Raw genomic sequence first — 12,445 nt, 5'->3', positions numbered from 1 at the left:
CTGGGATTCCCTGACAGGCATTCCTGAAACATGGTTGCAAAGACCTCTTTGTACAACAAATCCTCTAGCTCCTCTTGCTTCTTACCTACCTAAGTCTCCTCCATCTTCCGCAGCATGTAAAAGAACCTGGTCTGTTTGGAAATGCACCACATAACCTGATATGTGAAAGGACCAACCTTCAGTATTAGAAGTCCATGATAAATATGATGACAAAAACTGAAGAAACAGAAATGGATACCTCCCTACAATGAATGGTAAATACAGCAAAGGTACCTTTATTCTGTGAAATCGAACAATGTCACCATTTTTGTAGATTTGTGGAAGGGCATCTCTGTTTACATTAAAAAGTGAACATATCAGCTTGGCATCCGATTGGTCCACAATGGTTATCACTGAGCAATAATCTGTAAAGGAGAAAATATAGATGTAAAAAAGTTGGCACCATACTTCTAAAAGCACAGAATAATACATAAAGGATCATGATGTCAGGTAACATCATGAGAATAAATTCAGGGATGAGATTATAGGATTCCATATGCTTTTAAGAAAGAAATACAATTTCCTAAGATGACCCATGCCAGAAATTTTACACCTACCTATATTTAAAAAGCGCATGCATTTTCAGTAATCTTGACATGTCTACAGATGTGAATGGGTTTGAAACTTTCATAAAATTACTAACAAATCTTAACACTGAAGAGAAAGTATTTTATTTAAATTCAAGGTATCAAGTACAATGGTCAGCCAACCCTTTAATTGGCCAAGGGTGACAACGACACTTTCTTCTGTGACATGAGGCAAGGAGGAATGATTGCCTAGCATGCAGTCCAATTTTCATTCGGTACTGCTCCATTTCTTCAAATCTAGCTTAGGTGTTAGTCTCCGGAGAGCTAATAATTGCCAGTTGTGTGGCAAGTCTCCTTTTGCTTAGCTTTGCCCTCACTTAAAACAGCCATATTAAAAGGGCAAATGGCTTAAACCACTTCCTATTCATGCAGAGTAAGAAGCAACAGGCTGTTTAGACTTTAGACAGAGGCATTTCAGGGTGTTGAATTAAGATGACCCATGGGGTCCCTTTCAACTCTATGATTCTATCAGCACTCAAATCTATAATAAGTTCGGAGCACACCCTCATTGATACATATCTTCAATCCCCTTAAGAAGACCGAACAGTCGGGAGAAACATGTATGTTCTGCAAAATTCTTATAACTTTAATACACTAATATCCTGCCCTTCCTTTCAAAGGAGCACACAGCAGCAAAGGCATCAGTGATTTTTTAAAAAACTAATTAAAAATACAATAAAAACATCTAAAAATATCTTACTATTATAACATTTATATTCCACATTTCCTTCAAGGTGCCCCTCTTTCCAAGTTATTCTCACAATAATCCTGTGAGTTAGGTTAGGCTGAGAGATGGTGACTGGCTGAAGGTCACCCAGTGAGTTTCAAGGCAGATTGAAGATTTGAAGGTGTTCCAGGTCATGGCTAAGCAAACTAAGGTCCGGGGGCTGGATCCAGCCCAATCGCCTTCTAAATCCGGCCCGCGAACGATCTGGGAATCAGCATGTTTTTACATGAGTAGAATGTGTGCTTTTATTTAAAATGCATCTCTAGGTTATTTGTGGGGCATAGGAATACGTGTTTTTCTCTCTCTTCAAAATATAGTCCACCCCCCCCAAAAAAAAGGTCTGAGGGACAGTGGACTGGCCCCCTGCTGAAAAAGTTTGCTGACCCCTGTTCCAGGTTTTAGTCTAATAGTCTAACCCAGAGTGGTCCAACATTGCTCTCAGACTGCAAGCAGCCCTCAATCCCTTTTCTGGCAGCCCTCAGCAACTTTTGATGCCCTAGCCCTCATGGTGTCTTCCCAAAGCTGGGAAAGTGAGGCACTGGGCTTTGGGAAGGAAGCTTGAGGACTCTGCCAGGTTCCTAGAGTTCTCCCGCCTCCTTCCTAAAGCCTAGTTAGCGCTTGCCCAATCATTGATCCTCTAAGCACTACAGTCCATAAAAGTATTGGGTATCGATGCCAATTTTCATATTCAGGACACCATCCTTTAAAAAACGAATTTCTAATGCAAAGGACAAATCTATTATTTCTACAGGCTCTGGCAGAAACAACATACAGTGGTACCTTGGGTTACATACGCTTCAGGTTACATACGCTTCAGGTTACAGACTCCGCTAACCCAGAAATAGTACCTCGGGTTAAGAACTTTGCTTCAGAATGAGAACAGAAATCGTGCTCCAGCGGCGCGGCAGCAGCAGGAGGCCCCATTAGCTAAAGTGGTCTTCAGGTTAAGAACAGTTTCAGGTTAAGAACAGACCTCCAAAACAAATTAAGTACTTAACCCGAGGTACCACTGTATAACCTTTGGGCTAAAACAACACCAAGTTTCGATATAGTTTACTAGATTTGCCCATCATACTGGAAACCATTAACATTTTTGGATTAAATAGTGCTAACTACATCTTAATGTGTAAAGAGTTGAAAAATTAAACTTTCTGTTAGGTATTAGAAACAATCTTGAGCAATTCACCTAATTTCCTCTGTAAGATTAAGTGCAAATTGCTTTGTAGTTTTATTGCAAGGCCTGCTAGTATCTCTAAGCCAAGCCTTTAATCAAAGAAGCCATGAATATAATAGTCTACAGTGTATATTACAAATACTTATTTGTAATTCTCTGCCACCATTGCACAACACACTCTAGGATTACAGTATAAATGAGTTAACTTTGAGACAGGAATGTCATGTTCAACAAATAGTTAGGGAATAGTTCCAATGAGGCGCTTTAAGCCAACAGCTAATTGAAAATGATATACAGGTGGTACATGACACCAGTCGAGCTTGCAAAAATCTATCATTTGCCCGATAACAAATGTTGGAAATGTAAAGAAAATGAAGGTACATTCTTTCACCTTTGGTGGACGTGCCCAAAGATTAAGGCTTTCTGGGAGATGATCTATAATGAAATGAAAAAGGTATTTAAATATACCTTTCTGAAGAAACCAGAGGCCTTTCTCCTGGGCATAGTCGGCCAATTGGTGCCAAAGAAGGATAGAACTTTCTTTATGTATGCAACAACAGCAGCAAGAATACTTATTGCAAAGTATTGGAAGACACAAGAGTTACCCACCCTGGAAGAGTGGCAGATGAAGGTGATGGACTATATGGAATTGGCGGAAATGACTGGCAGAATCCGAGACCTGGGAGAAGAGTTGGTGGAAGAAGACTGGAAGAAATTTAAAGACTATCTTCAGAAACATTGTAAAATTAATGAATGTTAAAATGATGTTGGATTGAAAATAAGTGGCATTAGCAACAAAGTTAATAAGAATATGCAAAAATGAATTGATAATGGATGAAAATATAGAGTTATAATATGTTAAGATATAGAGTTAAGATAAACGAAAGAGGGTAAGGATTTGCTGATTTGATTATTTAAATGGGAATACAAAAAGGGGAGGTGTGAGGAGGCCAAGGAAACAAGCTAATGAGTTTAAAGTTACAAAAAACGGAGTTGTTTTTAATTCTTTTTTAGCTATTTGTTTTTTGTATTTTGTATTTTTATTCTTTTTTTCTTTTTAATGTATTTTTCTATGTTCTCTTTTTTGTATCTTTTTCTTTTTTCTATATGACTTTTTTCTATTTTGTAAACTTATGTTTTTGTAAAATCTCAATAAATATCTTTATATAAAAAAAACCAGCCAACAGCTAATACTACAAAAAATATTTTAGTTTAATTTTTTACTTACTGTAAAGAAACTATTCTCAAAGGATTAGTCCCGAGAAACAACGCCTAAGAAGTATGATACTGAATTAGCTGCTTGTTTAACTTTGCAAATTATCTTCAGGAAATAGCATCAAAGTACAGTTAAGTGTGCCACAGAGGTGTAAAAAGCAAGTAGGAATAATACATTTTAGCAAGCTCATTAAAATCTGACAACTTGTTTTAAACCTATATACTGTGTACCTCACTTTAATTAAAAAGGTGAAAAATTGCATGCTGGCAAGATCTACAAGTTCTAAGGTAACTCAAATTGAAATCTAATATTTTCAAAACTCGACAAATATACAGGCTGCTTCAAGTTACAGCTCTGTGCGTCACTACAGGGTTATCTCAGTTCAGACAAGCAAGACAGTACACAGTGTAAAATACTTTCACAAAACATGGGATCTCGCCATCGCTTAAGGAGAGAAACCGTGTCAGTTCAACAGTGCAAAACTAATGCTAATACATCCTCATGGATTACCAAAATCTGGCACTGAAGTACAACAAATGCTTATAAAAATTCACTCTACCATATTCTTTTATAATGTGTTGGATAGAATGCATCTCCAAGGTGACTTTCTTTCCATAGCCTGAAGGCTCTTCCTAGCGCTCTAATAATCTCACCTTACATTTTTGTTTCAAAACATGTGGGATTGCAGAAAAAAACAACAACTTGAAAGCAAACAAGCTTGCATGGCTCACAGACCTAAAGCCAAATGAAGATTCCAACCATTATTTATTATTATTATTATTATATTTGTATACTGCTCTCCGTCTGTAGATCATGTTCTCATGCCTTAATTGTTAGTTAAAATCTATCTCATGATTTGGAATATAGGGAGTTAGCCTCTCCCAGGTACCTTATCACATCAGGTGACTGGAATAGTTATATCCACTTAGGCTTGTTACTGCATATGAAATTGTATTTTTCAAGGTCCAGTCAAAGGTGACTATGGGGTGCGACACTCATCTCACTTTCAGGTTGAGGGAGCCGGTGGTTTGTCCACCAACAGATTCCCGGGTCATGTGGCCAGCATGACTAAAACGCTTCTGGCACAGCGGGACACTGTGACAGAAACCAGAGCGCACAGAAGCACCATTTACCTTCCCACCACAGCAGTACCTATTTGTCTACTTGCACTGGCGTGCTTTGGAACTGCTAGGTTGGCGGAAGCTGGGACAAAGCAACAGGAGCTCACCCTGTCATGCGGATTTGAACCGCCGACCTTCCAATCAGCAATCCAAAGAGGCTCAGTGGTTTTGACCACAGCGCCACCCATGTCCTGGTTCTAAATGTTGAAAGTATCCTGGCATGTTGTATGGAAATTAAGTGAAACCCACCAGTGCTGGGAGTCTAGTTCATACACTTACTAGAATAGGTCTTCCATATATGTGAGTGGGGGACACTGAACTCTCTAATACACCTATCACACACATACAATATAAGGCAAGATGTATGTCATAGGTACACATGTTTCCCAAAACACTTCTCCCTGAGAAAGCACATATTCTAGGAAAGACATTCTAAAGTGCATGAAATGGCCCCTAGCACAAGACAGATTGAAAGTCCAAAATGCTATTCAACATGGAAATCAGTAACACAAGAAACACAAACTACATTTAGTATTTTAGTGGCTAAAGAAGCTTTGAATGACACACCTGGTGCAGTTTCCATTTAGGAAACATCCAGAATGGATTTCAGGGTAGACAAGCACACCAAAAACAGAGAAACTTTAATAGTTTTGCTATAGCAGTTTGAAAATACATGCATACAGTGGTACCTCGCAAGACGAATGCCTTGCAAGACAAAAAACTCGCAAGACGAAAGGGTTTTTGGTTTTTTGAGTTGCTTCGCAAGACGATTTTCCCTATGGGCTTGCTTCGCAAGACGGAAACGTCTTGCAAGTTTGTTTCCTTTTTCTTAACACCGTTAATACAGTTGCGACTTGACTTCGAGGAGCAACTCATAGCACGCGGTGTGGTAGCCTTTTTTGAGGTTTTTGAAGACTTTGGTGATTTTTGAAGCTTTTCCAAAACTTTCCCGAAACCGTGCTTCGCAAGACGGAAAAAATCGCAAGTCGAAAAAACTTGCGGAACAAATTAATTTCGTCTTGCAAGGCACCACTGTACATATATGCAAAGATGAAAATACATGTTCTATTTCCAACCTCTATGGGCCTTTCCACTGAGACCAATAAGACATCTACAGTTTTACATGTATGCCAGAAGCAGCTTCCCAACTGGGATCGATCTGCAATGCTAGCTTTCGAGCAAGTGGATCACAGTTGCTTACCAGCATGAGCAAGGTGACAGGATGGGTTCTGCTGATCATGCCAACTTTCCTATTACATCGCCCTTCCAGTAAGCAGCAGCGACTCAGGAAGTCAGTGTAGCAGCTCCACACCAAATTGCAAGCCATTGCTGATCTATGTATTTTTACCAATCAATTCAATGGAAGTGAGTGTTCATCTTTATTCCATATTCAAATCTTCTTTATTCGAAGCCCTTTTACTTAGAACAGTGGACTTCCCACCGATAACAAGTTTGGGCTTTTGTAGAGTTACAGGTTGTATTGTCTGTGATTTAGATCAATTGGGTTAAGTTAGTTTATTCTGTAGCAAGTCGCAAATTTATGCTACCATGAAATAATTTAATTGTAATAGCATTGTTTGAGAATGGCAAAAAAACCAAAAAACCAACCTATGGAAATGACTTTAAGCAGTAAGTTGTAACACCTGACAAAAAATTACTTAACAGCTACTGTAAGCTTGCTTGGCTTAACTTGCAAAAGAGGGAACAGGGAAATATTAAACCCTCACAGCAGTAGTTGGAGATACAGTTACTTCTATGTCATTAGAGACCCTAGCCTGGATCCAATTGCCATTTCATGGATTAAAATTTCTACCATCAGCTGTGAAGTCTTCAGATATCTTAATAGGGGGTTGCCAACTTTAAATTTCCATTTGATATCTTCAGTCGAGAAGTGCCCTTTCTGCAAGTGATTGTCTACATGCCCTTTTGGTTTTGACCATTTTACATTTAAAAGCTACAAGTGGTGAGGAAAGAGAAATAAGAGGATATCTGCCTATCCAGAAATAACATTTTAAAAATCAGCAACACCTTCTGCAATATCCTAAAGGATAGAAAATCATAATCTTTTCAGCTCTCTGCAGCTCTCCAAAAGGGGAAAAAATATCCCTATTAAAATTAAAGACTGAAAATCTCACAGTGAATGCAGTTTTCTCAAACCTACAGACCTAGCATAACTAAGCATCAAAAGATGCTGAAGTATAAGAATCTAAAAGTTTCATCTTGGCTACAGGAAGACAATTCCTATACAGAAAGAACTAGTAAATGTTAACCATATTGATATAACTTGTACACCAGAATTGTATTTGGCTTTACATACTTTTTTCTTAATCTTCTACAAACTACATAGGAGAACAGCACAGACACAATATAAGATATGGAGGCCTTGTTCACACATAACACTAAGCCATGGTTTGCTTAACAAACCATGAGTGAAACCACAGTTGTCCCACAAACAGGCAAGTATGCTTATTTCTCCAAAATTTAGTTTGTTTTCCAATTACTAAACTCCTTCCTTTATAGATTGACCACCTGAGACGCTCGCCAAACAAACATGGTTAAGGAAGGGTGCTGCATTCACACATAGCACCAGATCATAATTCACAAAAACGAAGGTTTGTAAATACCGTATTTTTCCCTCTATTACACGCAGATTTTTTCTCCTAAAAAGTAAGGGAAAATGTCTGTGCGTGTTATTGAGCGAATGTGTGGTCCCTGGAGCTGACAAGCGCGAGTGAAGGCATAAATCAGGCAAATATCAAATCGTCCGGAGAAGGGAGGAAAGGAGGAAGTTGCTGCTTTCCTGCATTCTGCCTCAGGGTCTTACTGCCCACCCTCTTCTGTTTCCTTACTGTGTTTGCTCAAACGGAACAAAGAGCAGAGAAAACCCCTCCCCTCCAGGCAAGCAGAGCGTCCTTCTAATTCCTCTCCGTGCGTCTGGGACTCGAAGGCAACATGCAGGTTGGGGGGGGGGGAGAGAGAGAGAGAGAGAGAGAGAGCTGGCTGGCTTGTGGGGGGGGGACTTTTGCCTTCCTTTCCTCCCTCCGGTAAAACCCCTCTCCTGCATTCTTAGCCAGCTGCTTCTCTGCACACCCCTCTCCTTGTCGCTTCTATGTTTTTCCTTCCCTCCCTACTTAAAACGTGGTTCCAATCACGGATCCACATGGATCCTCAGGATCTTTGCATTGAGTCACCCCAAATTCACCATCAGATCACATAGCAATGATCTGATGCAAAAACAGGGCTGCAATGGTGCAAAAACATGGTTACAAAGCACGGATCCACATGGATCCTCAGGATCTTTGCATTGGGTCACCCCAAATTCACCATCAGATCACATAGCATGTCCATGGCTACAGCCTGCACCAAAAAAATCACGCACCCACTGTTGCCTGGGGCTGCAATGGTACAAAAACGTGGTTACAAAGCATGGATCCACATGGATCCTCAGGATCTTTGCATTGGGTCACCCCAAATTCACCATCAGATCACATAGCATGTCCATGGCTACAGCCTGCACCAAAAAAATCACGCACCCACTGTTGCCTGGGGCTGCAATGGTGCAAAAACGTGGTTACAAAGCATGGATCCACATGGATCCTCAGGATCTTTGCATTGGGCTACCCCAAACTCACCGTCAAATCACATGTCTGTGGCCGCAGCATGAAGCACAAAAATGATACATCCACTGTTTCATTCAGAATTTTTTTTTCTTGTTTTCCTCCTCTAAAAACTATGTGCGTGTTATGGTCAGGTGCGTGTTATCGAGCGAAAAATACGGTAATCAGCAAACCATGGCTTCAGATTGTTGTCAGGAAACAAACCATAGTTAAGCTGCTAGGGAGGGTTCACACAGTGCTAAAGCTATGGTTTAGCATTATGTTTGAAGCAGATCATTGTGTCCTAATAATGGCAACACTATTTTTCAAACATCTATTTTAAATCTATTTCTATTCCTAAATTTAATTCAAAAAGAGATAGATGGCAATAGCTGATGTGCTTTATGAGTACCCCAGTGATCCAATGATGGCGGAACAGATAAGTGGGCTTTTTACGAAATTTACAAGCTACAACGCAACTCATTCCAGTTTTACAAGATCTTGAATCATTCTAAAGAAATCCATTAAAGAAAGGGTTACCATCACAAGAAGGTAGTCAGCCTTAAAAAAAAAAAGAACAAAACAAAACCCAGCACAACTATTTCTTCAAATGGTCAAACTTAACAAATTGTTTGTAAAACGTATCACCTACAGAAGTATTGCTTTTGTTCCCCAAAAGGAATAAGATGGGTTCACTTAAAAAAAAAAAAAGTTTCCTGGGAATTCTGGATAAAAGTAATTTTCATTACTGCCACAGTCTGCCTTGCCAAGATACAAGATCACCATTATGAAAGAAGTTGACCAGTTTAGAAAGTTCTTTCTATGACAGTAAGCCTTCTATCATCAGCTCAAATTATCACAAAACTAACGACCAATATGCAAATCGCTCCATTCCCTCCAAAATTAGAGCAGACACATTATTTTCCAGGTTCATGCCTGCAATACAATTTTAGTTTATAAGTGAATATGAGATGAAACTAATGATATTCATTTTAATTTCATTTTGTGGAAAAATAGACAAAGCATATGGTGTAATATCTGTAATAACAGATGGACCATTACCAGTTCTTGATACCAAATTTAATTACCCCATCCATTTTTTAAAGGTCTGACATATAAATTATTGTACCTCATGGTGCTTTATTCATTTTTTTTTCCTTAACTGGGATGTGAAAACACTTATCTTTCAATATTTCCAACAGTTTTATGTTTAAATACCATTACCACAAACTATGTTGGGTTTGTGCGACTAAAGTCATGTTCATTTTTAAACAAAAGAAGTGAAGGAAGCAGATCCATTTTCAAACACCATGACCAAAGACTATGTTCCTCTATTTGTCAACCCCAAAGAGCAAAGAAATCTCTCTTGAGTTTTTCACCGTTGCATCAAATGGTGTGCAATGAATAGGGAGGTTTCCACAGCTTCTCCACAAATGAATAAAACTTTCACCTATTGCCGAAGACATTGGGCTGCCTAATTTCCTAGCCACGCTAGCATGAATTTCTTTCCTTTTCAAAGCTAACCATGGTCAGGGTTTCATCTGCCCTAACCACTATAAACTCCAAGTTACAATACAACAAGCTCCCATTTCCAATCTTTGATTTGGAGTTAGTGATAATACTGAGCACAACAGGCAAACCCCATTTTAGGCGCGACCAATATGTGCACAATTGCACACAGCACTGAACCCAAAAGTTGACGCGGGAATGTCATAAAAGAAGCTACTGAAAGAGTGGAACAGACCAAGGTGGCTCACCAAGGTGAATCTGAGCAAGCATTCTTTACAGCAGCGGTTCTCAACCTGTGGGTCCCCAGATGTTGTTGAATTACAACTCCCATCACCCCTAGCTAGCAAGGCCAGAGCTCAGGGATGATGGGAGTTGTAGTCCAACAACATCTGGGGACCCACAGGTTGAGAAAGGCTGCTGTGCAGGAATCCAAGCATCCAGGAAGCATTGAGCAGTTTATTAGAAATCATAAAGGTAAAGGTACGCCTGACTGTTAGGTCCAGTTGTGGATGACTCTGGGATTGCGGCGCTCATCTCGCTTTACTGGCCGAGGGAGCCGACGGACAGCTTCCAGGTCATGTGGCCAGCATGACTAAGCCACTTCTGCCGAACCAGAGGAGCGCATGGAAACACCATTTACCTTCCCGCCGGAGCAGTACCTATTTATCTACTTGCACTTTGATGTGCTTTCGAACTGCTAGGTTGGCAGGAGCAGGGAGCGAGCAATGGGAGCTCACCCCGTTTCGAACCGCCGACCTTCGGCAAGCCGATCAGAAATCATACAATGACCCATAATCGACTTCTTGCTCATATTGCTATGAGCATTTTTTTAAAAGCAGAACACTTTGTGAGTTTTATATATTTAATAATACATACCTGTTCCTTTGCATTTATATGGAGGCTTGAAGAATTTCACAGCACCATAGAGGTTGACAATAGTCCCGCCTTTAACAAGATTCAGAGGGGTGTATGTATAGCTGGGGGCAACAGACTAACAAGACAAAACAGAAAGTGATCACATTCAAGTCAAATTCTGTAGCTATTTTCAAGTGGCAAGCTTCTTCTTCTCTCTCTTCTTCTCTTTTGCCAAAACTTTCTTTATGTACAGGGCCTAGATATCAGGTCCATTATGAACATCAAAGAAAACATTTTTCTTTGCTACTGGTCATTCCATCAGAATACTCCTTCCTCCTTTGGAAGAATTCCCCTATAAGGAAAGGTTATAACAATTTGGGTTTTTTTTTTTTTTTTACTGTACAGAAAAGGTGAGCGGGGAGTGAATATGCTTTGTGATGTATAAAATGATGTTGGTGTGTGTGACTATTTTCATACTAGAATCTGGAACCATCCAATGAAGCCAAATGTTAGGAAATTCAGCTCAGAAAAAAGAAAGTGCTTCTTTATACAGTACATAATTAAACTATGGGATTTGCTCTCACAAGAGGCAGACAGCCACCAGTTTGGGTGGTTTTAAAGGGGGATTGGACAGATTCATGGAATATAAGGCTATCAATTGCTGCAAGCTAGGACTGTTATATATGTTGCGGACCTGATCCAGCAGAACTCTTCTTATGAGACAGCCAAGTGTTATTTCCTGGCAAACGGCAAATATCAGACCATTCCAGAAACACTAGCTTTTTTTGCTTTTCTAGTTTAAATAGTACAACTGCAGAGTTAAAGCTATAAAACGTTTGCAGATACAAATTTGTTTATTATTTCAAAACGCATTAATCTAAGTGAAGGAAAGAAAGAGACCAGAACCTATAACATAACCTACAAGAATAAATTAAATAATTTGTTTAACTATCCTCAACAAACCAAACTTCAAAACAGTGTAAAACCACAACATCTTTTGATTAAATCCTTCCTATATTTAATAAGCACCTACTCATTTGTTGCAAATTCATCTTGTTATGTTCTCTGACATAACAAGCTAGCTTGGCCATTGAAGCAAATTCCTACATTTTCTCTCTGTATTTATTAATGGTTGGTATCGTTGCTGATCTCCATTTTTCTGCCAACAAAATTATTGTTGCCAACACCATACAATGACACAGATTCCTTATGTTGCTGTATAACTAAACCATCTGTATAGTTTAACAGAAAAAAACCACCGGGTCCAATCCTAAGTTAAATGTTTCTAGTACAATACCCCTGATTAATTTCCATAGTTTGAATAGTTATCACACATGTTGATTGATCATTTCACAGGATGTTTAAAAAACCCATTTGCTGTACATTCTGTGGTTGGAATAAGTGTGTAAGCTACTTACATGAGAAGAGAAAACACATGGGTCCAACATATAGAATGAGAAAGCCAACTGATTTTAGATCTTTGCCAATTGATTTTTGACACATTAGAATTTCAGTCTGGCCCTAGTGAGTATAGAATCTTGCCAACCAGTTGTACACATGTCAAAAAATCTACAATGTTGCCCTCTCCTGATACAGCAAATTTGCTTTAATAAAGTTTTGG

At 39.2% G+C, this 12,445-nt stretch overlaps 1 protein-coding gene across 8 annotated transcripts in view; it reads right to left on the bottom strand.

The window, feature by feature from the left end:
• Positions 1-12,445, bottom strand: part of POT1 (protection of telomeres 1) — a 68,378-nt gene that overhangs the window by 34,079 nt on the left and 21,854 nt on the right. For all 8 annotated transcript variants that reach the window (XR_008332363.1, XM_053404745.1, XM_053404746.1 and 5 more), the window contains 2 exons: positions 10,846-10,960; positions 274-404 (listed from right to left, as the gene is read on the bottom strand). Coding sequence is in view for 7 of the 8 variants with exons in the window: in XM_053404745.1 (XP_053260720.1) it covers positions 274-404; positions 10,846-10,960 (246 nt within the window). In the remaining variant the exon portion in view is untranslated. The remainder of the gene's footprint in view (positions 1-273; positions 405-10,845; positions 10,961-12,445) is intronic.

This window comes from Podarcis raffonei, chromosome 10 (assembly GCF_027172205.1).
Source record: "Podarcis raffonei isolate rPodRaf1 chromosome 10, rPodRaf1.pri, whole genome shotgun sequence".
NCBI lineage: Eukaryota > Metazoa > Chordata > Lepidosauria > Squamata > Lacertidae > Podarcis > Podarcis raffonei.
Note: the sequence above shows the minus strand (reverse complement) of the source record. Positions and strands in the feature narration are given on the sequence as shown.